General features: G+C 38.6%; 3 protein-coding genes across 3 annotated transcripts in view; 1 reads left to right on the plus strand and 2 right to left on the minus strand.

Annotated features, from left to right (window-relative positions):
• The first annotated feature begins 2,244 nt into the window (after positions 1-2,244).
• LOC143891024 (uncharacterized) lies at positions 2,245-3,367 on the plus strand. The gene is made up of 2 exons (XM_077395682.1): positions 2,245-2,407; positions 2,691-3,367. The coding sequence occupies exons 1-2, from the start codon at positions 2,245-2,247 to the stop codon at positions 3,365-3,367; spliced, it is 840 nt and encodes a 279-aa protein (XP_077251797.1).
• Positions 3,368-4,022: 655 nt separating this feature from the next.
• LOC143889906 (glutamate-1-semialdehyde 2,1-aminomutase, chloroplastic-like) lies at positions 4,023-11,772 on the minus strand. Its single transcript, XM_077394303.1, has 3 exons — positions 11,549-11,772; positions 7,799-7,972; positions 4,023-5,262 (listed from the first exon to the last, which is right to left on the minus strand). The coding sequence occupies exons 1-3, from the start codon at positions 11,723-11,725 to the stop codon at positions 4,195-4,197; spliced, it is 1,419 nt and encodes a 472-aa protein (XP_077250418.1). The 5' UTR covers positions 11,726-11,772; the 3' UTR covers positions 4,023-4,194.
• Positions 11,773-15,494: 3,722 nt separating this feature from the next.
• Positions 15,495-24,881, minus strand: part of LOC143890874 (protein MICRORCHIDIA 4-like) — a 28,796-nt gene continuing 19,409 nt past the window's right edge. The window contains exons 16-17 of the mRNA XM_077395560.1: positions 15,906-16,028; positions 15,495-15,811 (exon numbers count right to left, since the gene is read on the minus strand). Of these exons, the coding sequence (XP_077251675.1) occupies positions 15,737-15,811; positions 15,906-16,028 (198 nt within the window). The 3' untranslated portion in view covers positions 15,495-15,736. The remainder of the gene's footprint in view (positions 15,812-15,905; positions 16,029-24,881) is intronic.

Genomic DNA, 24,881 nt, shown 5'->3' on the forward strand with positions numbered 1-24,881 from the left:
TCGGTGCTTGAGAGGAAAGGCCTTGCCGATTGAGAGTCAAGCATCGATTGAGAACAAAGGCCTCGCCAACTGAGAGGACAGTAACTATACCAAGTCCATATCAAAGTCTGTTAAAAAGTCTTACCACAGGGCTTGTTGATTTGTTTAGGGAAATGATAACACTCCAATGTTTTGATATCCATGCTCTCCTTGCTTGTCTTTTAGTATTTGGAAATGTAATAACCTTTTGACAGCCCTTTTAAATACTAAAAGACAAGCCAGTTGAGCGTGATATCAAAACACTGAAGTGCTGATATCATTCCCTTTTGTTTATTACAAAAAATAAATGGGGCTGAATCTAGATAATCGGTTGGGACTTACCTCTTTTGGAATTCAAGTGAAGAAAGTAAAATCAGATGTTACTGCTTGTGAGCTTTATTGCTTTCTTCCCTCCTGAACACTAAAGCTTTCCACCAGCTAATGAAATTGAATTTCTATCACGAACACTAATCAGTTCGCAATGTGATTGATCTTCTTAGAGGGAAGATCAGTCTCTTCACCTGATATGTTATAAATAAACTAATTTATTTCACTCTAGTGGGACCCATCTAAGCACATAAACAATTTCATTGAAAAAGACTGATTCAACCTTTGGTTTGGGAAGGATTTGAGTTGGATACCCGCAACAAACAAGCAAAAAACCCTCATCATAGGGCAAAATCTCGGCACTCTTGCACATACACATACACATAACACATTATTTTATGTGTATTACATGTACACATTATTATAAGAAAATTATCATGTTTTACCATATGCATTAGCATGATTAAATATGGTGCCCATGATATTGCCACATCAGTTGGTGACTTTGGATGGGGGCCTCATTAGGTAAACCCCACCATTAGGTACGTTAAAGTTGTATAAACTCTACCTGGTTCAATCCATACAAAAGAGAAATCCTCAAAGAAAGCCCTCTGCCATGGTTGTCCCTTCATCCTTCTTTCGCAATCGTTCTCGAGTTTTTACAAATCTTCACAAACCTTCAATTTTCTTGCCTCGTAATATCATTGAATGAAAGTGGAGATTAATTGGAAATTAAACACATGTAAATTTATTTAAAATACCAGTTGAAACATGTTAGTAGCTAATGCGATGGTTTTACGTGCCTGCTGAGGAAGCGCCCCGTCAAGCGACCAATGTAGGACCTCTGATTGAAATTTTGCTAGGCCTAAGCTCCATTATAGGTGCTTGGACAGAACCTCCTTTCATTGTTAATGGGGAGCAAAACCCGTACGGGTTAGCCTTCTACCACTCAAACTACTTCTTAGGACAAATTCACCCTTTTCCTACAATGGAAGAAGTCTCATTGTCATACATCTTTTCATTGTTGGGAAACTTGAATAAGATCTGAACACCATATTTTTGGATGAGGGCAAGGAGTAGATCGAGCAAAGAGATCATATTTTTTTTTATCTTGATCAACTGACTTCTGATCCTTTGATCAGTTCTGATCTGATTGTTTTTATAAGCAAGGATTGTGCACAATGGTATCAGGGTGCATTCAGAGTAACATTGATCATATAATATTTGTAGTTCATTTTTAATCTGGAAATATCAGTTTTATGGATCTGTCTCATCTCCCGGTAGGGTTCCATAACAAAGGCTAAAGATTTAGGCTACATGGGCGCAACCATATTTTGATAATAAGAGGAAGTTACCTTGTCTTATATGTTTTAACCAGCTGCCAAAGGTTAGAACATATAAAATAAGGAGACTTCGACTCATTATCAAAACATGGTCGCACTGATACAAATCCCCTGATCTATATGGTTTGCATGGGATGTTTGTTCGAAAAGCTAATATTTCAATTGGAGAGTCAACAATATGGATAGATCCCAAACAAAAGTTCAAAAATTCCAATTTTCATTTCAAATTGGATAATTTGTAACCATAGCTTGTGTTGTTGTCTAGGAACTTGAAAAGCCTCCGAATCAATAATCACACCCGTGAATCTCTCTAAATCCAGCACTCCAATCCACATTCTGCCAGAAGGATTCTTCACATGTCCTTTTTTTTTTATGAAACAAACTTCTCATCCCCTCTGATCACCCTTTTTTTTTTTGCACCATAGTAACTACGCACGGGCTGTTTGATTAAGAGAAAAATCAGATTTCTCTAACTATAAAATGAGCTCCAAAGATCAGGTATAGAGTAGTACTGGAGAACCTTGTCTAGAAAGCTTCTCTCCTCCCCAAGTGTACCATGGATTTAAGGATTTTCATTGCTCTTATTACAGCTTTCTTTACTAAATCATTCTCACTTGTAGATGAACCAAAACCCATCTCTAACATCACTGTGATGGGTACTGTTTTCTGTGACACCTGCTCCAAAAACTCCTTCTCTAAACAAAGTTACTTCTTACCAGGTAAACCCAAAAACCCAAGACCCAATTTCCAATTGGGAAATGTTATCAACACAACCATATTTTGATATTTGCACAAACCCAGCTGTCTTTGCTTCTTTAATAGGCTTGTGAGAGCCTTTTGGGAAATGTAATAACCCTTCGAGAGCTCTTTAAATACTGAAAGACAAGATAGTTTGTGAAAATATCAAAATGTGGTTGTGCTGATATCACTTCCCTTTCCAATTTCATGATACCTTGTGCTTGTAAAAAGAGTTATTGGATCATTGTTTTTATATTTGAGCAGGTGTTGAAGTACATGTAGAGTGCAAATTCAGAGCAAACTCAACAACAAAGCCAGTATCCTTCACAGCCAACAGAACTACAGACAAATATGGAGTTTATACATTTGAAGTTCCATTTCTTGATGGATTTGAATGTAGGGAAGGTCATGAGGTTGGGTCCTTTTGCCAAGCAAGCTTGCTTGGGAGTTCATCTTCTTTCTGCAATGTTCCTGGACTGAACTCAACAGAAGATATGGCAATCAAATCCAAACAAGACAACCTTTGCATTTATAGCTTAAATGCATTAAATTACAGGCCACCCAAGAGATATATTGGCATCTGTGGACCTTACAAAGGGGCAGTGCCAAGCTCTTTAAATTCCTCAGAGTTCTTTCTGCCATATTATCCACCATTAGATCTTCCTTTCCCACCTTTGCCTTCTTTTCCTTTGCCCCATCTCTCACCTTTGCCGCCTTTTCCTTCATTGCCCTTTCCTCCTTTTAAACTTCCTCCAATGCCTTTCCCAAACCCACCACCTGCTTTTCCTTTCCCATTCTCAACTTTCCCACCCCTTCCACCAACCCCATCTCTCTTTACACCATCTCCTCCTCCCCCTGTTTTCTCTCTAAGAAACCCAAGATCTTGGTTTCCTTTTCTCCCTCCATCCCCTCCTAATAAACCACAGAACAAGCAACCATGATGATAGTTTTCCTTGGTTTTTCCCCCTAGGTTAGTTACATTATTGTCACAGAAGCTTGCTCTAATATTCAACACTATAGGTGGAAAATTCTGATATGTTTCATTTGAGTTGAAATGGTGTTACTGTTTGTGGAATTTGTTTACATTGTACTGCATCTCTTGAAATCCAAGGGAAACCTAATAATCTGGAATATATAAAAGGGTAATTTGGTTATGAAAAGTACTAAAATGACAATTAGCAATTCAGCAAAAATCATGTCCTGCCATTTCATCCGGATAAATAAACTTCGAGAATCTAGCAGTGATTCTTATTGGTATTCCGTTCCCCATATGACAAGGGAGCACATGATTTATGCGTTTTTGGTCTTCGGTTACTCCTAATTAGAGATTTGTTTAATTAATGATGACCCCTCAGATGAACTACTTCAATTCTTCTAACAACAAAGTGAATTACCCAAATAGCAGCTATAAAAACAATACCAATTTTCTCTTTAATGGTCTGTAAGTTAGGTTGAATCCAATCATTGTGCATATGTTGGATTGAGCTTTGTCAAGTCTTATCAAGTCTGGAACAATCAACGGCAGAAAAGTCTAATCATTTTCCCTTCTGTTCTAAAACAAACCCTTCAGAAATGAAATCGATAGAGACAAATGGGGAAGGCGAAAAGAGGGTGGACTGAAATTAATTCAAGCTTTTCATCTAAATTACAAAAAGGAAACCTACCAAAAGCATACAATTCCACCTAGGATAATCTCACACAATACAACTCTCAATCACATAAATATCAGCTACCCCAAAAAAGGGGGAAAATAACAGAGATAAATTACCTATATCTGTCGGAAAACTTTCTCCGCAGCCGCTATAGTCCGTTCGATATCTTCAGAAGTATGTGCCAAGCTCGTAAATCCGGCCTCAAACTGTGATGGAGCCAAGTACACTCCTTCCTCCAACATCCCCCTATGGAACCTCCCAAACTTGGCAGTATCACTCTTCTTCGCATCTTCAAAACTGTAAACAGGCCCTTCTGTGAAAAAGAACCCGAACATTCCGCTAATATATCCACCTGACACCTCATGCCCAGCCATCTTCCCAACATCCAAAATCCCGCGAACTAGCTCTTTGGTGACCTTATCTAAGTATTCATAACTCCCAGGCTCCTGCAACCGCTTAAGTGTGTGTATCCCAGCCGTCATTGCCAATGGATTCCCGCTCAAAGTTCCCGCCTGATACATGGGCCCCGCTGGTGCCACCGTCTCCATAATCTCCCTCTTCCCACCATACGCACCCACGGGCAAACCCCCACCAATGATTTTCCCAAGTGTTGATAGATCAGGAGTTACACCAAAATACTCTTGGGCTCCACCGTAAGCCAGACGAAACCCGGTCATAACTTCGTCGAAAATGAGGAGAGTACCATTTTCTTTTGTGATTTGACGAAGGAAATTTAGGAAGCCGGGTTTGGGAGCAATGAATCCAGCATTTCCAACAGCGGGTTCGAGAATCACGGCGGCGATCTCACCTTTGTGGGTCGCAAAGAGTTTCTCAACAGTTTGTATGTCATTATAGGGGGAGGTTAAGGTGTCGGCAGTGGCAGCTTTGGGGACGCCAGGGGAGTCTGGAAGACCGAGGGTAGCAACTCCACTGCCGGCTTTGACAAGGAAGGGGTCGGCATGTCCGTGGTAACAGCCCTCAAATTTGATGATCTTTGGTCGATGGGTGAAAGCACGTGCAAGGCGGAGCACGCCCATGCAAGCTTCAGTGCCGGAGTTAACAAACCGGACCATCTCAATGCTTGGCACGGCTGAGATCACCATCTCCGCGAGTACATTCTCCAGAAAACACGGAGCTCCAAAGCTTGTGCCCTTTTTTAGGGTTTCACTCAAGGCCGCATGCACCTGCATATAAGAGCTTAGTAAGAACATGACCTCAGTGGTATTTTGGTTCTTACTCAGTGGAATTAAAATCATATCTCCACAGACAAAGGTCTCTAGTTAAGTTCGGAATAGGATTGTGGCCTAAAAATTAGTTAATCGGAAAACACAGCGTACTACGCCCATGTACTGTACCAACTTTTTTTTTTTAATATCTTCTGGAAAAATTGCACATTGTAGGTCATTCTTTTGCAAGAGTATGCGAGGCTTTTAAACAGAATAAATTCATTTGAGCAGAAATTGCAGTCCTGCAAACTATAAAAGTCATAAAACAACAACTATTGAAAGGTCAATAACAATGCCCATTAGAGGAAAATGTTCTAAATGAATAAATTGAACCAAACCATGAAGATATTATTATTATGTTTAAGGTGTCCTACGACATTTTCATGATTGGTATGAAAGTTTCCATCATTGTCTAAGTCTAGATGTGTGCCAGTAACAGTTAATCTATGCTGGCTTATTTTCCATGGTTGAAACACGAATCTAATTCCTTCAATGCCAGATCCCAAAATCCTTATTACACTTTAACCTCTGTCTGAGAAATTGTCCTACTCACTTCAGCTCCTGATCTCAACGCAGCTTTCAGCTTTCCATCATTTTCATGGAGAACATTGCTTCTCTCTCTACAATATAAAAATTTCTTGCGAATTAATATTCACTTTTATATTACACCACTACTAGTTGAAACCATGTTTTTAAATTTCCACCGAAACCGACACGAAATGACCAAAATCTGCCCTTTTTTATCCCCATGGAAACACATATTAAAACCAAAACCTCAAGACTCTGTCTGGATTGCCGGAATCAGTAATCGTAATTGACATCCTATTCTGATTCCCTTGTAAATGGAATAGAAAATTTTTAAAAAAAAAACCCTGACTTATCAGGGTACGGTGTTCTCAACCATCAAATTTATAGACTGGATTGATCTCAAGATCCAATGGTCGGATTGGAGTTATTTCAACTTGATTGATAAGAGTAATTTTGAGTAAAGATTTTGAGGAATAAAGATAGTCAGATCTGAACCTACTATCAGAAAATTCATATAAACCCTAGATCGACCACATTTGGGTGCATTTTGGCATATCCAAAAGAGTACAGTATACTCTCTCTTCTAATTCTACATTATGTTTGGTACCAAGAACTATAAGAACTGGTATTGGATTATTTTTATTTTTTTTGAACTGGTATTGGATTATTATTCACTCAAATACTTAAGAGTCCCTTCCCTATCAGTTCTATATCAGGTTTCAATGCTTGCTGGTTGAAAAAGTTCAGCACATTGGGTGGGACAATATCATATGCTAATGGGAATATGTTGACTTTTTCAGGTCCTTGTGGTGAAAGTCAGGTAATTGAGGTGGAGGTCATGCAAGCTTGGGTGCAAATAAATCTTTTGTGAAGGTTCAAGTTGTTCAGAGGGGACTCACTAATATGAACTTGATGGCTAAAGAATGAGAGTCCTCCTTGGCGGATGAGAAAAGTCTTTGGTGATGTGGAAAAGCACTTATCTGAGTGCTCAGAAGTCTCTATTTCTTATATCCATCATGAAGGGAACTCCATAGCATATATATTAGCTGATTTCGGGGATGAGATGCCCGAGTTGTAGTTGGCCCTAGTTGTCGGGTCCTTTTTATCTTAGCCTTGTTGTTGGTTAGCTAGCTGGTCTAGCTGCTGAGTTGTAGGCTCTATTTCTTTTTATAATTCATGGAACTGTTCCAGAAAAAAAAAGGTTATCTAGGTGTAAGATGAATTTAGTCATGTATTATGGGAAAATTTAAGGATTTTAAACTACATGTAACCTATTTAACATAGACAGAGTTGCATCCTTCAGTGTCAAGCATGCGCAATAAGGTTTTAGACACAGTACCTTGAGTAAACACAACATGCTGACATAGCAGTACTGTTGTATGATAATATCGAGAGATATCATTAGAGCGATTATAAACGCAAGTGAATGAATAATACCTGTACTTCATTGGCACTAATCATCTCCCTATTATTATTATATAAATATCTGTTCAAAAAATCATAATATATATAGAAATATGTAGAACTACAAATATTAATTATACCAAGAAAACATATGAAGTTTTTCATCCTCATTGGCACGTTGACATGTGTCTGAGGCATGTGCACCTCACATGACATTATTGTTGAAGTTTTTTGTCCCTATAGCATATACATAGAAAAAAAACCCTGATTCCCACCCATAAAATTAGACCTTCCACCCATGTCAATTCGTCCAACATGTAAAAAATACAAGCATATCAAATAGGATAGACTGACATGGACGAAAGTGCCAAAATTTATGGATGTCAATATCAGCCATCCAAAATATATAAGAACAAAACCTAGCATATGTTCATAATTATAATCAACATTCAATGGACTGGGTATACCAACATGTCATAAAAAGCAAGATCTGAACATGCACATTTTGATGCCAAAGCTATAGTTAGGGAAGAAATTGCAATTTGGGGAGAAGAAATAGCACCTTGTCGTCTGCATGACCAATGATTGCTGGGCCCCACGAACCAACATAGTCGATGTATTCATTTCCATCTACATCCCATGCATGAGAACCCTTCACAGAATCAAACACAATGGGCTGCCCTCCAACTGCTGTAAATGCACGGACGGGTGAATTTACGCCTCCAGGCATCAATTCCTAGCACCACATTTCTTCCATGAGTTATATGAGAGAACAGAAACTCAAACATAAATTTCAAGCAAAAGTTAGTTGTAAAATGGCAACATGTAGCTTTTACGGAGTTACAATGGACCTATTTCCACATGAGTATTTGGATAGGAAAAAACATAGAGCTGTCAGTGTTGGCATTTAAACGGATGAAGGACAAAACCTTAGAAGCATGAAGCGGTTGCGGGGGCGGGGAAGCGTGGGGTCTAGAAGAGTCTAAGTTTGGGAGCGTGTATGTAATATTTTCTTTATATATCTTTCAAAATTCAACTACATCAAAAAATAATAGTTTATAACCATCTTCATATGTATCTTTCAAGATTTAAGTACATCTAAAAGCTAATTTCTAACCATTTTCACGATCTTCATTTGCGTGCACTCGTTCCTTGTGCCTTCTGAAGATGCACAAGCCTTTGTGCTTGCCCCAATGAAGTACTTTGAAGAGTTTGAGGAGTTTGATGTAAGGAAGTTGGTGATAGTGGGACTTATAGAATAATAGAAGCAGGCTGAGAGCGTCATGAGAGCGGTTCCCGTCTCTTTGGGGTCGTGCTCCCTGGAAGCTTCTTCCTAAGGAGCGCCAAATCGAGGTTTCGAGGTGGGAGCGGCACCCTGAGGGAAGATTCCTGCTTCTAAGGGACAAACATCAAACCTGTGTAAATTGGTACAGGTGCTTGTCTACAAGTTACTATTTTGCATGGCCATAGAGTGGGTATACCTTTCCAGAAATTTAAAATAGAAAGTGGTGCAGAGCAAATCCTGTGGTCCTTTAAACTGGAAATTGGAGAAAGATGAGCTTTGAAAAAAAAAATCTTCATGAATTGTCATGACTTCTGTTCAAATTTTAAAAACATTTTTGTTCGGTTTCTGAAGTCACTATTTTGGAAATAGGTGGGACTGTGAAATTGTATGTTTCTCAAGAGTCAAGAAGCTTTATGCTGAAGTAGGAAGTTTGAATTAGTACCGGTGTATATTTCGAAACAGTCTAGTATAGAAATTTTATTTTTAAAGGAGGTGTGGGTTAGTTTTTTATAGAAACTTTCTATTTTTGTTTTTATAAAATATTAGCTCATTTAAGGCCCGTTATGAATATATTGTGAAGCAAGAAAGTGCATAGGAAAGGTCTACGGCCTTTATGTTTAGAAAGGGAGGTGTTTTATAACTGAAAATTGTCCATTTATATAGTGTAAAACAATATTTTAGGTCACATTCTAATAAATTATAAATTTTAGCTTTGGTCATCCCTTTTTGCTGCGTTTGTCATTGAAAATCAGCACATACTACATAGTAGTTATACTCTATTGTTATCTCCACTCTATGAGCTCTACTCTTGGTATGTTACTATTCTACTTTTGGTTTCACTACATTAGTATAACGTATTTGCTACCCTCTGTCATATGTGCTATCAGAGCAGGTTATTTCTTACATTAGAAAGCCTAGTTACATCCCATCCAAATCAGAATTACAGAAGATGCAGATTACTTGGAATATATAAAATGCCTACGTTAAAAACAAATCCGGTCGACAAGTGGCCAATGGCAGAATTGGGCTTACTTGGAGCGAGTTAGCGTTTGACAATGTGAGTTTTTATTGATTCAGGGAAGTAAAACAATTTTTGATTGAGAGCTAAAACCGAGTTGGCTTGGACGAGTCATTGATTGACCTGGCAAGGTTATGATCACTGCAAAATGCTGAATGCAAACTGGTCGTGGTGGTCGTCTTCAATTTCAACACTCCATTCACAAGGTCACCAAAATTGTTTTTTCCTTGTTCTTGATAGGCAAGTGTGATTTTAGAACAATGCTACAAGCATACAAACTCATGCATGTAAAATTTCAGAATAAGCAGAGGCTAGTGCAAAGTAGCTATTTCCTTTCTATATTTCCTCTCTCAATGCATTAAGTAAAGCAGTATGAGATGCTTCTACTTGTTAGTACTCAGTTGTTGCACAAGAGAAAAGTTTTATTGAAGAAAAAAGACAAAAATGTTTGAAAGAAAAAATAGTAGTACTCATTGTTTCCTTCAACTCTTGCATACTTACAATCCAACACTTCAAATATCAATCAGTTAAAGGAACCAAAATTTACTAATATTTGAGAATTTCACAGCAAAATTTAGTAATATTTGAGAACCAAAATTCACTTGAAGACAGAAGCAACACATTCTTCTTGCCAGAAATCCACTAATGCTTATAGCACTTGTCTGACACAACGTATATAAACTAAGTAGCTAGAATCCATACCCACTTCACGATCAAAGCAGCACTTGTCTGACACAACGTATATAAACTAAGTAACTAGAATCCATACCCACTTCACGATCAAAGCAGTAAGTGAATTTCCATCGTAAGATAATGCCATTTTATATTAAACTTGAAAACCATGCTAACTACGAAGTACAAAATTACTGTCAATTCTAGTGCATGTTTGTCTAATTCTTCTACAGAATTACGGCATATTTCATCAGGCATATTGAGGAACCTATGCTTGCCCATGCACGAGCTTTAACCCATACAATTTTGCGCATTAGAACAATTTAAATCTTTATGAAGATAACCATTATGTTACGAAGTGTCGCATTCATGTTTGACACTTCAATTTTAAGTATAATAGCCATATCAATGTCCTGTCAAACAGATCAATATAATAGCCACACCCATTTCGTACTCAAGAGACGTACATTCCTCCCAATTTACTAGTCCATAACCCTGATATCATAGTTTCAAAATCAAAACTCCCCAGTGTCATTCTAAACTCCCCAGAGTCGACTCCCTATTATATTGGCCGTGTCTTTGTCAAGTCCGTGTTTTGCCCTATTAAGTCAATCAAAACACCTTTGGTTCTCCCGAGTTATGACCATGTCAATCGAGTACTTAGCTGTGTCAACTGAGTACTCGACAGCATCATGCCCAGTCGACTAGGATTTGCTTTGGCCATGTTTTGACCCATATCCGCATTTTGAATCAGTGCTCCAAATAAATCATCTCGCCTTGAGAAGTTCGACCAATTCATTTGGGTAAAAATATAATTTACAAACCTTCTCTACTGTTTTGACCCATATCCGCATTTTGAATCAGTGCTCCAAATAAATCATCTCGCCTTGAGAAGTTCGACCAATTCATTTGGGTAAAAATATAATTTACAAACCTTCTCTACTATTTATTTTTTTAACAAAAAAAGCATCATTTTAGCCAAATCTTCAATTGATTTCTATGCACAGCAAAATTCAATTCCTATACAATGCCAAAGGTCACAAAATAGCTACTAGTTCTCAGATAACATACCCAGTATAAATTCTCTAACAACTGTTTCTTGATAGGGTTTGTTTTTATTTGTTCTTACTTCAATCTAAATCTCCCAATAAACCCATCTAAATTACGTTAATATTTAGTCAAATCAAAGCGATTATTATCAAAAAACAGGAACTAAAATTGCATTTCCCCCTTCTTAGAAACAAACCAACTTCACAGTAGACTATAAAATACAAACCCAACAAAGAAATTGCTCAATCAAATAACTAAAAAAGAGAAATTTGTTAGGGGATTTGTACCTTTGCAGCATTAAAGATTTCTTCGGATTTTTGAAGGGTGAATTTCTTCTTCTCAACAGACACTGTCATCTTTATTTGGGGTGAAAAATGAGGCCGAGATTTAGAAGGATTCGAAGATGGGCAGAGAAGAGAGGGCTTTGAATTCAAAGAGAGGCCAATCCCTGAGAACGCAGCCATGGCTTCTCTGTTTGTTTTTTTCCCCTCTGAGAAGATAAGACTAAAGAGAGCAATGTTCTCAAATTGAAATAGAAGGAAACTGTTTGTGGGTGATAGTGTGAGATGATATTGCATGAGACTTCTGTAAGATGCACTGATCGGGCCCACCTATAATAATAGTGGCATGATCTGGCCGTTCATCAGGAGGGTACCGCCATGAAAATGGTATAATTGGAAAGTTCTATTTGATTGGGTAATTTCAATCATAGGATCGGAATAGTTTGTTGGATTTGGGTTGCCACTGTGTTTGGTTGCCCTAAATCCAGACCTCCGTCTGGATTTCGAAGGAATTTCAGTTGTCATTCCTTGTTTGGTTGACATTTTTAAAATAAATCAATAAGTAGGGGTGTCATTACCAATATAGGGATAGAGGAAAGATAGTGGGAAGAGAGAGAAAGAGAGAGAGTATCATTCCCTAGAAAATTCAACTAAAATTTGTTTGTTTTTTGAAGAATTTACTTAAGAGGGGACAAAGAATCCATGTCATCAGACAAGTAATTATTATATGGGAGACATCCAAGGGAGTCCGATGCTATTTTGGCAACCAAATATGGAATGACATGCCAAATCCAAACTAAATTTCGACAGCTACCGAGCTTTTTTGCAACCAAACGAGCTTTGACCGCTGAGATAGAATTCTTGTCCTCTCTTTATAGCTTTCAAACCAAATATTACCCCCCCCTAAAAGCAAAGGTAGAACTTTGCTCTCTCTCTCTCTCTCTCTCTCTCTCTCTCTCTCTCTCTCTCTCTCTCTCTCTCTCTCTCTCTGTGCGCGCCCCTACTTATTCCCCCACTCTCCAAGTCTATGCCGCACAACTAAACACTACTGTACCACCATTCCCTGAGGTAATTCAAGGCAAATCCAATGCTCATCTCCTCCCTATTGACTTCTTATTCCACTCTTCTCTGAGTCTTGCTGCACATTAAGTACCCAGTTTAGGAGGAAATGAATTGAGACATTGAAGGAAAGGGAGGAGTGAGACGGCCTTATTTCTCCTCTTCGTGTATCTTGTTGGGTTAGAGTCAAGGTTCTATGTCCTCTTGTAAGTATTTTTTTCCCCTCGTTAGTAAAATTTAAGGTGTCGCCCTGGATTCCTAGATAAATCATGGGTTAAAAAATAGCAAGACGGCCTTGTGAGTGGAGAGTCGAGATGAGTTAGGACTCTCACTTGTTTCAAGTGAACTTAGGGCTCACTAATCTCAAATATACTTGTTTTACATTTCAATCCACATAAAATCCTTGTTTTTTTAAGAACTCACAGCTAACAACACATTCTGGAGTTACTCTAAAAATTAGGCTTGAAACAAATGCCTAACTAAGGAAAAAACATCCAAAGTCACATAAATCCCTCATGACTAAACCCCCTAAATTTAGTTTTTTAGTGTTCATGTTCAACAGCTTCTTTTTAAGATTGGGACCGTTGATAGTGCAGACCGCCATGAGACCATCTAGAATGTTTGATTATACTGAATTAATGATCTTAATTCTGGATCAAAGGTGGGCCTGCTTTGGCCAATACCATGGATGAAAAAACAAACAATAAAGAAAAACAAGAAGACAAATGACATTTATAAACGTTGATTGAGGAATTTTTTTAATGATCGTGGAATGAACATCTAGGTAGAATCCGGTGGTGGCCCACGAGATCGATGGCCCAGATCACTACAACCACGGGCTACTAATTTTTGAAAACTAGAAAAATGAAAGGCTTTCCAAGTGGTGGTCATCCCATTTTATTATACAAAATAGAGTTGGTGGGAAAGGAGGTTTGGACGACTTGAAGGAGAAAGAAAGTCTTCTTTTACTTTGGTAGAAAGCATGTGTGGAAAATTAGAAGAAGCCAAGAGCTCTCCATTTAAATATTTTTCGTATAAAGAAAACAAGTGAGTAGACTTTGGTATAGATGCTAGAAAGCATGTGTTTAGCTGCACAAAAGTCAGGGGAGGCTTAGGGATTATGCTTGGCATTTGGGTGCTACATCAGCAAAATTCCTTGTTTGGTTGCCGATATAGTATTGAAATATCTGAAGACTCCCGGAGATTGTTTCCTAGTTAATCATTGCATATTTGCTAACGTGTCACCCTTGTTCCCTCCGTATGAAATTCAAGCGAAAATCAACAAAAAAAAAGTGAAATTTTGTTGAATTTCTTCATAATGGTGCTTTCTCTATTTCTCTCTCTCGATTGGTAATGACACCCCCTACAACTAGAAGTTGATAACCAAACACTACAGTACCACTATTCTCCTAGGTAAGTTCCAGGTAAATCCAATGCTTGTTTCCTACGTGTTGACTATTTACACCACTCCTTCGAAATCTCTTTATGCAAACATTTCAATGTACAGAAAAGTAGCTGCGTGGATGTTGCTCCAAAGCTTTTTCATACACTCCATTTGAATAAGAAAATTTTACCAAAATAACATCTTATTTTGCCCTAAATAAAAAGTAGGCACATGTTAGAATATGTGAGATCCAATGGTTGGATTGGATTAAGATCTCACTGTTGAATCATCTCGGAGGTAGATTTGGGCAAGTTGGTTAGATGGGGTATTAGAAAACTAGATTGGATTTGAATAATCTCTTTCCACCATTATCAGATTTGATTCTATGTTTATCAACTAAGTCCTCTATATAAGCACAGCTTGATTAATGTAAATCATCCAGAATTAATAGAAAATTCTCATTTTGCTAGCACAAGTTTAGTGCAAAAATACTACGCCACAAACAAGTGAGCGCATGTTTATCAAAACATTGGAGCACCGAAATCATTTCCCTTTTTATAATGAAAGAAACTCATTTTGGTGACCCATGGCTGTTAAAGTAGAAAAGATTAAATAATGCCATCTCCAATGGCTTAAGCTTCCGGGAGTAATTGGTTGCCTCAGAGCAAAGGTCTCAGGCTGAAAACTCTTTGACATTAAAAAATTCCACATGTAATGGCCAACTCAAAAGAGAGGCCACATGTGCCACATGTAGGTCAAAGACGGGCCACACGGGAGGGGGAGTGTTAAAGTAGAAAAGATTAAATAATGCCATCTCCAATGACTTGAGCTCTTGGAATAATTGGCTCATAATGTCCCTTGTAGGACCCAAAACTTACTAATTGGGAGATGATATTTTCACGCCTCTGCAGTACACATTCGCACCCTTATAACATGAACAGTGGGCAACTATAACGCTTTTTGACGTCAAATCACGTTAAAAGGGGGCGAATGCGTACTGCAGAGGGGTGAAAATATCATTGCCCTACTAATTTGATCATAAACATGAATTAACAGCTCTAACAAAGACCCAAAAATGGAACCAACATGGTCGTGGTCCCATCTCTAACAGATATATAGTGTGTTAAGATAAATGACTACAAAAATCAACAGCTTAGGCCGCTTTCGGTTAACATTCTCGGTACTGATTCCAGAGAATGGGGTGGCCTAGTGGCATTTGGTTAAAAAAACGATTCCCATTCTTTAGTTCCTCCATTCGAGAATGGTAACCAAAGATGGCTTTGGTTTTTCTTGGAATAACCTTAAATGAGGCATGATAGATCAAGGCCCTAGATCATCCCATCAAGGTGTTCTCAATGGCATTTGACCAGACTCATGGCCAAAATTCAAATCAATATTCCACAGAGATGTTAGATCGGTAAAACCTCTAGAAAGTGGCCACTGTAATACTTTCAACATATTCAACTTTATTAGCTTTGTTTTGTAATGCTTAAACTGTACAGAGCTTTGAGTAAGTTAAAAATACTATAAATGAATAACCAGTTGGCTATACATCACTTCAGACCCTCCATTTTTTTCAAATGTAAACAGTTGATTTCAAATGAGAGGGAGAAGAGATGGAAGATATAAAAAGGATGAGATTTCCATGATAGACCTGTCATTGCTTGCTCCAGATCATGGTTTTAGAATGAATAAAAGACGAGGTTGGCTAAAAGGAAAATGCATTCACCCTGATGATCAGGAGCCATGATCTAACGTTCCGGTTTGACGCTATTGCAGCTAAATCTCAACTTCTCCTGCAGCTCTTGTATGGTAGCATAAGCCCCCTTCAGGAAATAACATCTTCTAATCAGACTCCATACATTCTTATATGTTAAAATCAGAATAGATTAGAATAAAGGAGTTAAACATGGACAGCACCTTCAACCTCTTTCTCAAATTCTCTTCTTCTTCGTCTCGCCGATTCCTCTCTTCTGAAAATATATCGATCAGAGCTTCTTGTTCTTTGTTTGCCTCCTCAATCTTTCGCTCCAAATCATGGACCTGATTATTTAAAATGAGAATCACAGGGATGAATGTTACTATACATGATTATCTCATGAATAATGCCTTCTAAACAAGGAAATTTCAAATAAAATTCTCAAAAGTAGGCGGTACAAAAATCAATTAATTAGTATGATGGGGTCTATGTTACATGGATTCTTCTGAATAGGTTAAGTACTGGTATTGGACTCTGTATTCGGTGCAATATCTGTTATCTTTTTTTTATTCTTCTGAAACTACTAATCTCATATTTACAGTTATCACAGGTTTGAGTTTTATACATCCTAATAGAAAGTTTTTTACATTATATAACATACTAAAATTCCCAATCGATTACCCGTTATAACCGTATTATTAAATGAAGGTATTAAATTTTTAGAATTGATTAAAATATATTGCCAATTCCACACATCTTTTTTCTTGGAGTTTCCAAAGTCGATACTCTACCTACAACAATCGTACCTGAACTCATGCAACATAGAATGAGGTGTACTTTCTGCAAAATATATGTTTTACGACCCCAAATCCAGTCTTTATCCGTTAAGAACTAATGCTGATCATTGTTATTGTATATATCTATCCAAGCATAAATTTTTAAATATTAACTGTGAAACAATCAATTAGTCCAAAAGCTTAAGCTGTTGGAGAAGGCATTATTTAATCTTTTATACTTTAAAACTCCCTCTCGCATGTGGCCCCTCTTTTTAGGGTTGGCCTACACGCGGCACATGTGGCCCCTCTTTTGGGTTGGCCATTACATGTGGATTTTTAATATCAAGGAGGTTAGAACTCAGGACCTTTGCTATGATATCTGTGAAACAACCAATTACTCCAAAAGCTTAAGCTGTTGGAGAAGGCGTTATTTAATCTTTTATACTTTAACATTAACCAGATGTGATACTGTTCACTATACATTTACCGCCCCAAATTCAGTCTTATCAGCCAAGACCTGATACTGTATATATTTGCAGTTACTTTAGTCTTAAACAAGGTTGTTACCGTTACTTACCGTTATTGTCCTTCTGTATCCGAATAACTTGCCTTATTTAATGCATAGCATACACTTATTTTCAAAGCTTTAGAACTGAGACATAACAGATAATTGTCAATTTTAAGCTTTATAACAAAACCAATGTCCAAAGGCAGTTCTTCATTCATCTTCTTGAACAAGGTATTCTTTCATTTTATTTCATGTTCCAAACAGATTTGTGATCTATTCCTTCCTCACATCTTCTCCTACATTCCAAAAGATTGTTTTCCTTTCCCCTTCTTTATTCGTCTTATTTTTACTCATTTTCATTTTCCTCTTACTAAACCCATTGTAAATCATATTTTTAAAGGGTTTCACCATCCCCATGAAATCTTGAAACCTCACCACTTCTTTTGACCCTTTCTTTTCTTCACTTTCGCTAACTTAAGCCTACATAAAGTTAGTTGCATGTTAACAACCCACTTTAAGTGCTATTAAACTCTAAAACATGCCCCACATTCTTTTATCTTTGAATCATTCACTTAAGTTGGTGTATTTTAGTACCCAACTTAATAAAAGTAGGTGCATGTTAGAACCTTTCTCAAAAGGTACACCAAAGAACCAAACCCCACAAAAAAAAAAAAAAAAAAAAAACCAATCCTCTTATTGCTCTTATCACGGCTATTCCAGCCCTGCACACCTGATACATATTGTAGACCCAAAAATAGGTATATTTGCCCATTAGGACTTTTAGGTATTTATTTTAATATTATTTAGTTTCTAGGATTTTTATTTCCATGGTATTTAGTTTTAGGGATTTTATTTTCCATGTTATTTAGAGATAGGGCATTTATTTTGTTTTCCTGGAATTTTATTTTCAATACCCATATATAGGCCACATGTATTAGAGATTTTAGAATTTTGATGAATTAATGAATTGAGAATACAAATTCTCTCCTATTTCTCCTCTTCTTCATCCACTCTTTCTCCTTTCTTCCCCTCTTTCTCCTCTTCTCTTCTCTTTCTCTTCTTCTATTCTTCTTCTCTTTCCTGAGGGGGATCCAGACTCAGGATTTTGAGTATACCAGTGACAGAGTAGCCATAGGGACAGGGAGTTGACTTCGATCTGCATGGACGACCAGGTTCTTTGATCCAGATGTTTCAAATCGACGATCCGACGGCCCAGATGATTCACGGAAGTTGCAGACACATTTTAAATGCCCGACTGGTCCAAATACATTTTCATAGATGATTCATATATCATGCGAGCCCTTTTGAGTCTTCGTTTTTTTTTAAGTTTTTTTTTTAGTTTTAGGGTGTTAAAAGAGTATCTTATAAGTCTCTTTTAGTTATAGGGGGGTAATAGGGTCTTTTTGCATCAAAATAACTAAACTTATGTGAGTTATGGTTGTTTTAAATTGGCCCCACACATGTATTATGGGATTTTAAGTGGGAGCATGTCTTTAAGTCATTAGAAAAGGGAAGGGTGGTTTGGTCCTTAGGGTTTTCTATTTGGTTTGATATAAATAATTTATGTTCGTTTTGTAAAAGGAGGACAGACACTACTTTCATTTTGCTAGGACATATGGAAAGCTTCTTGGAGGAAAAGGGTTTCATCATCTTCTTCTTCTTCTTTAGTGAGATGCCAAAGAAACTCATGGTGTTAAGCCTTGAGATAAGTAGCATACTTTTATTACTTGTCATCTATTGATTTACTATTTTCTCTCTTCTCTTTTAGTTTTTCTCCCCTAACCCATCTTACCAAAATCCTAAACCTATCTTGCTATTTTGTTCTTTTTTTTTTCACCTACCTCCTACTCAAAAACCCTAGAATAACCATAGGAAAAAAAAACTCTCTAACTGTAACGACCCAAGGTTCACTACCAATGAAAAGACAGACAAACACAACTCAAGGGGGTGGCCCAAGGTAAAAATTGACGGGGTGAATATACTATTCTCTTTAAGTCTTTGCCTTACCCCCTTTTTTTGTTTCAATTTTATCTTGTTTTGCAGGTTTTGAAGGTGGTCTGCAGCATGTGAAATGGTGAAGAGGTTGTGTCCAGTACAAGAGGGGTTTTGGACTTGTGGATTTAATGAACTCTCCGAATAATTTTTTTTTTTTGGGTTTTGGCTAGTGTGTTCATCAGTAAAAAAACAAATTGGCTTTGTTTGTGTAACAAGTGCAAAGCTCTATTAAATTCAGTTCTCTTGAATCTGATGGAGTCAAATTTTACAGAGCAAAGTTCTATTTAAGCTTCACTGTAACTTTTAATTAAATTTTTTTTTTTACATGGGTCTCATAGAGTAGATTGAGTTGCAAGCTTTCGGGAGTTTTTGTGAAATCAAAAGTATAGGAATTAGGGTATTATTGTTTGTGTTACTAAGGTTTTTGATGGGCTGTAATTAGGGCTTAAATCTTAAACCAAAATCAAGAAAAATTGAAGTTGAAGAAACTTACTTGGAATCTAGATTGAAAAGTAACCCTAGATCCTCTTCTCTTCTTACTCTTCTTACTCTTCCATCATCAAACAAGATAAATTTATGTGCTCCTGCCTGCTAAGTGCATCTACCACAACATTCGCTTTCCCCGGATGATAGCTCAATGTAAAGTCATAATCTTTAAGGAATTCGAACCATCTCCTCTGACGCATATTCAATTCTTTCTGATCAAAAAGATATTTGAGGCTCATATGATCTGTGAAAACCTCAAACTTCACCCCACATAGATAGTGTCGTCAGATCCTCATAGCAAAAACTACTACTGCCAGCTATAAGTCATGAGTGGGATAATTCACTTAACGCCTCTTCAATTGCCTCGATCCATAAGCAATGAATTTTCCTGACTGCATGAGAACACATCCCAATCCACTAAAAGATGCATCGCTATACACAACAAAATCCCCTTCCTCAGAAGGAAGTACTAGAATTGGAGCAGAAGTCAACCGCTACTTTAATTCCTAGAAGTTGCTCTCACATTCCTCAGTCCAAATAAATTTTGCATTCTTCCTTGTCAACTTAGTCAATGGTCCAGCCAGAATAGAAAAACCCTCGATGAATTTTCGATAGTATCCAGCCAATCCCAAGAAACTCCTTATTTCTGTCGCATTTGTCAGTTGCTTCCACAAAGTAACCGCTTCAATTTTAGATGGATCCATTGAAATTCCTTCCTTAGACACCACGTGACCCAAGAATGTCACGCACTCTAACCAAAATTCACATTATAAAATTTCACATACAACTAATTTTGCCTCAAAGTTTCCAATGCTAGTTTCAAATGCTCTGCATGCTCCTCTCTTGACTTAGAGTAAATGAGTATTTCATCAATAAACACCACAATAAGCTGGTCCAAAAACGGCTTGAAGACTCTATTCATCACATCCATAAATATAGCCGGAGCATTCGTCAACCCAAAAGCCATCACCACGAATTCATAATGTCCATACCGAGTCCAAAATATTGTCTTAGAAATATCCTCGTCCTTGATACGCAACTGATGATATCCAGACCTTAGATCAATTTTCGAGAAATGGCAGGCTCCTTGCAACTGATCAAAAAGATCGTCAATCCGAGGAAGTGGATAACGATTCTTGATAGTAACCTTATTTAACTGCCAGTAGTAGATACACAACAGAAGGCTACCGTCTTTTTTCTTCACAAACAACACAGGAGCTCCCCATGGTGATGAACGCGGTCTAATAAATCCGTTATCAAACAACTCAAGTCTTTCAATTCCTTCATCTCAGCCGCGGGCATCCTATAGGGTGCTTTAGCAATAGGTTTGGTCCCTCACTCAAGGTCGATAGTGAAATCAACCTCTCTGTGGGGAGGTAACTCCGTCAAGTCCTCAGGAAAAACATCCAAGAACTCGCTCACCACAGGAATATCAGTTGCGGATAGTTCGCCTATGTCATCCTCCTTCACATATGCCAAGTATCCTTCACAACCTTTGTCTAATAATTTCTGAGCCTTAATGCAACTATCATTTTGATTTTCCTAGGATGCTTCACCCCTTCAAAAATAAACTCTTCTTCCCCAAGAATAGAAACTCTCACCAATTTATGAAAACAATCTACATTGGCATGTTAGGAAGCTAACCAATCCATGCCAAGTATGACTTTAAAATCATTCATGTCCAACAATATTAGATCTTCCAAAATCTCCTTGTCACCTATCTTAATAATACACCCCCTGCAAACAAGTTTAGTGACGACTACATCTCCTATAGACGTAGAAATTTTCAAAGGATTTAATAATGGTATCGGAGTCAAATCCAACTCCAGAACAAAAGCAGGTGTTATAAAAGATAAAGAAGAACCAAAATCAATAAGAATATGTGTTGAACAATTATTAATAAGAAGCCAACTTTCTATCACTGCATCCGAAGCCTCGACGTCCTGCTGATTGAGTGGTAACAATCGGTTGACTAGCTCATGAGGGGCATTTTCCCTTAGTTCTGAGGGCAATGCTGATTTCCTCTCCACTGATTTTGCTGCTGTTGCTAAACTAGTAGTCTGGTGGAGCGCGCTGCCTCTGTTGCTACTGCTTCGCTAGTCCTTGAGCGCTTTGATACATAGGCTTAGGACATTTTTGCGCCTTATAATTTGGTCTCCACAGTTAAAACAGACATTCATCGTCTTCCAGCACTGCCCTAAATGAAATTTGCCACATAGAGTACATGACGCCCTTACTTGAACATTTTCGTCAGTCCTTGCCTTCTTTGGAGGAGGTGCTTGGTCCTTATTTCTGTTGGAGGAATCCGGGCCGCTTGAATTAGTCTCTCACTACGCTCTGCCACCTCGGCCTTTACACGAGTCACCGTTAAAGTCCCTAGTTCAAAATTGATGAGGTTCGCCATTAATAAACTTACTGACTCTGTCCTCCTCTGAATGTGCATAGCCGGGTGCATACTCTAGCAACTCCCTGAATCTAGCTCCATGCTGAGCCACTGACAAAATCCCCTATTTCAACGATACAAACTGCAATGCTAACTCCCTCTTGACATGGTTTGGAAAGTACTCAGAATTAAATCTTGTCTTGAACTGCGCCCACGTGTCATCCTTGGCTTCTGGGTAATTCTGCTCAATATTTCTCCACCAAGTCCCAGCCTGATCCTTCCAACAAGAAGGTGGCAAGGCGTATTTTCTGAGTGTTAGTACACGCCATTACCGCAAAGATGCTCTCTACCTCTACAATCCAACGATCCGCCAGCATAGGATCACGTACCCCCATGAACTCATGAGGGTGATAATATTTAAACTGCCTGTGAAGCTGAGAGGGGTCAGCTGCAGCCCTTGGCTTTTGTCAAGCGGCAAGTGACGCTGCTATGTTCTGGAGTGCAGCCTAATTTATAGCTTGGGGTCTGTTGTTGTGCTGCTAGAAGAGGTGCAATCATCTGCAAGGGGTCATTATAATAGTCCCACATCGGAAGCGGAGAGAGAAAGTTTCTTGGCTATATGTGTAGACCCCCACCTTTCTAGTGTAGACGCGTTTTCTGCAGAAAAACAAAACCAGGGAGGGCTGCAGCCTAGAACCGGACAATATCTACACGGTGGCCGGGGCGTTACAAATTTGGTATCAGAGAACCCATGTTTAGTCAGTGAGGAACCTGGTGCATGAGTCTTGGTTACGTCTTAGGAATGGGGTAGTTGGACAAAACTTAAATAAAGACCATGCACCTCCCTTAAAACACTCAAACATGCACTTAAAGGAAAACACACACCAGCATTGATTGTAAGGCAAATTGTAAATAAAATTCACCAATCCACCTGATTAAAACATTACATGATAAATAAAAAGAAAGACTCCTCCTAATTTTAAATAAGTCCCTAATGTTGTATTTATTCACGTTATAGATGCAGCAGTATCAGAGGAGAGAAATCGGGGCGATGCCCAAGGTCAGGACCCCTTGCACAGGATTGCACAGCTTCTCACAGCACAACAACAGACCCAAGCTACAAATCAGGCCGCACTCCAGAAGATAGCAGCGTCACTTGCCGCTCAACAGGAGCCAAGGGCTGCAGCTGACCCCTCTCAGCTTAACAGGCACTTCAAAGACTATTACCCTATGGAGTTCATGGGGGTAGGTGATCCTATGCTGGCGGATCGTTGGATTGTAGAGGTAGAGGGCATCTTTGCGGTAATGGCGTGTACTAACGCTCAGAAAATATGCCCTGCCACCTTCTTGTTGAAGGATCGGGCTGGGACTTAGTAGAGAAATGTTGAGCGGAATTACCCAGAAGCCAGGGATGAGATGTGAGCGCAATTCAAGACAAGATTTAATGCTCAGTACTTTCCAAACAATGTCAAGACGGAGCTAGCATCGCAGTTTGCATTGTTGAAACAGGGGACAATGTTAGTGGCTCAGTATGGAGCCAGATTCAGGAGTTGTTGGAGTATGCACCTGGCTATGCGCATTCAGAGGAGGACAGAGTCAGCAAGTTTATTGATGGTATTCGCCCTGCCATTATGGCGAACCTCATCAATTTTGAACCAAAGACTTTAGCGGCGGCTTGTGCAAAGGCCGAGGTGGCAGAGCGCAGTGAGAAACTAATTCAGGCGGCGCGGATTCCTCCAATAGGAAATAAGAACCAAGCACCTCTTCCAAAGAAGGCAAGGACTGACGACAACGTTCAAGTAAAGGGTGTCATGTACTCTCTATGGCAAATTTCATTCAGGGCAGTGCTGGAAGACGATGAATGTCTGTTTTAACTGTGGAGACCCAAATAATAAGGCTCAAAACTGCCCTAAGCCTATGTATCGAAGCGCTCAAGGACCAGTGAAGTAGCAGCAGCAGCAGAGACAGCCCGCTCCACCTAGAGTACCAGTTCAACAAAAATAGCGAAATCAGTGGAGAGGAAATCAGGATCACCCTCAGAACCAAGGGAAAAATGCCCCTTAGGGGCCAGTCAACCGAGTGTTCGCACTCAATCAGCAAGACGCCGAGGCTTTAGATGCAGTGTAGAAGGTCCTTCTTATTAATAATTGTTCAGCACATATTCTTATTGATTCCGGTTATAATTTATCTTCTATAACACCTGCTTTTGTTCAGGAGTTGGATTTGACTCCTGTACCATTATTAAATCCTTTGAAAATTTCTACGCCTATAGGAGATGTAGTCGTCACTAAACTTGTTTGCAAGGGGTGTATTATTAAGATAGGTGACTGAGAGCTTTTGGGAGATCTAATATTGTTGGACATGAATGATTTTAAAGTCATACTTGGCATGGATTGGTTAGCTTCCTATTATGCCAATGTAGATTGTTTTCATAAATTGGTGAGATTTTCTATTCCTGGGGAAGAAGAGTTTATTTTTGAAGGGGTGAAGCGTCCTAGGAAAATCAAAATTATAGTTGCATTAAAGGCTCAGAAATTATTAGAAAAATGTTGTGAAGGATACTTGGCATATGTGAAAGAGGATGACGGAGGAGAACTATCCGCAGCAGATATTCCTGTGGTGAGCGAGTTCTTAGATGTTTTTCCTGAGGACTTGACGAAGTTACCTCCCCACAGAGAGCTATTTCACTATCGACCTTGAGCCAGGGTCCAAATCTATTGCTAAAGCACCCTACAGGATGGCCCCGGCTGAGATGAAGGAATTGAAGGACCAATTATCTGAGTTGCTTGATAGGGGATTTATTAGACCAAGTTTGTCACCATGGGGAGCTCCTGTATTGTTCGTGAAGAAAAAAGACGGTAGCCTTGAGTTGTGTATCGACTACAGGCAGTTAAATAAGGTAACTATTAAGAATCGTTATCCACTTCCTTGGATTCACGATCTTTTTGATCAGTTGCAAGGAGCCTGCCATTTCTCGAAAATTGATCAAAGGCCTGGATATCATCACTTGCGTATCAGGGACAAGGATATTTCCAAGACAACATTTCGA

Source organism: Tasmannia lanceolata, unplaced genomic scaffold (assembly GCF_043159265.1).
Source record: "Tasmannia lanceolata isolate RefF3 unplaced genomic scaffold, GAP_Taslan_0.1 ptg000013l, whole genome shotgun sequence".
In the NCBI taxonomy this organism is placed as follows: domain Eukaryota; kingdom Viridiplantae; phylum Streptophyta; class Magnoliopsida; order Canellales; family Winteraceae; genus Tasmannia; species Tasmannia lanceolata.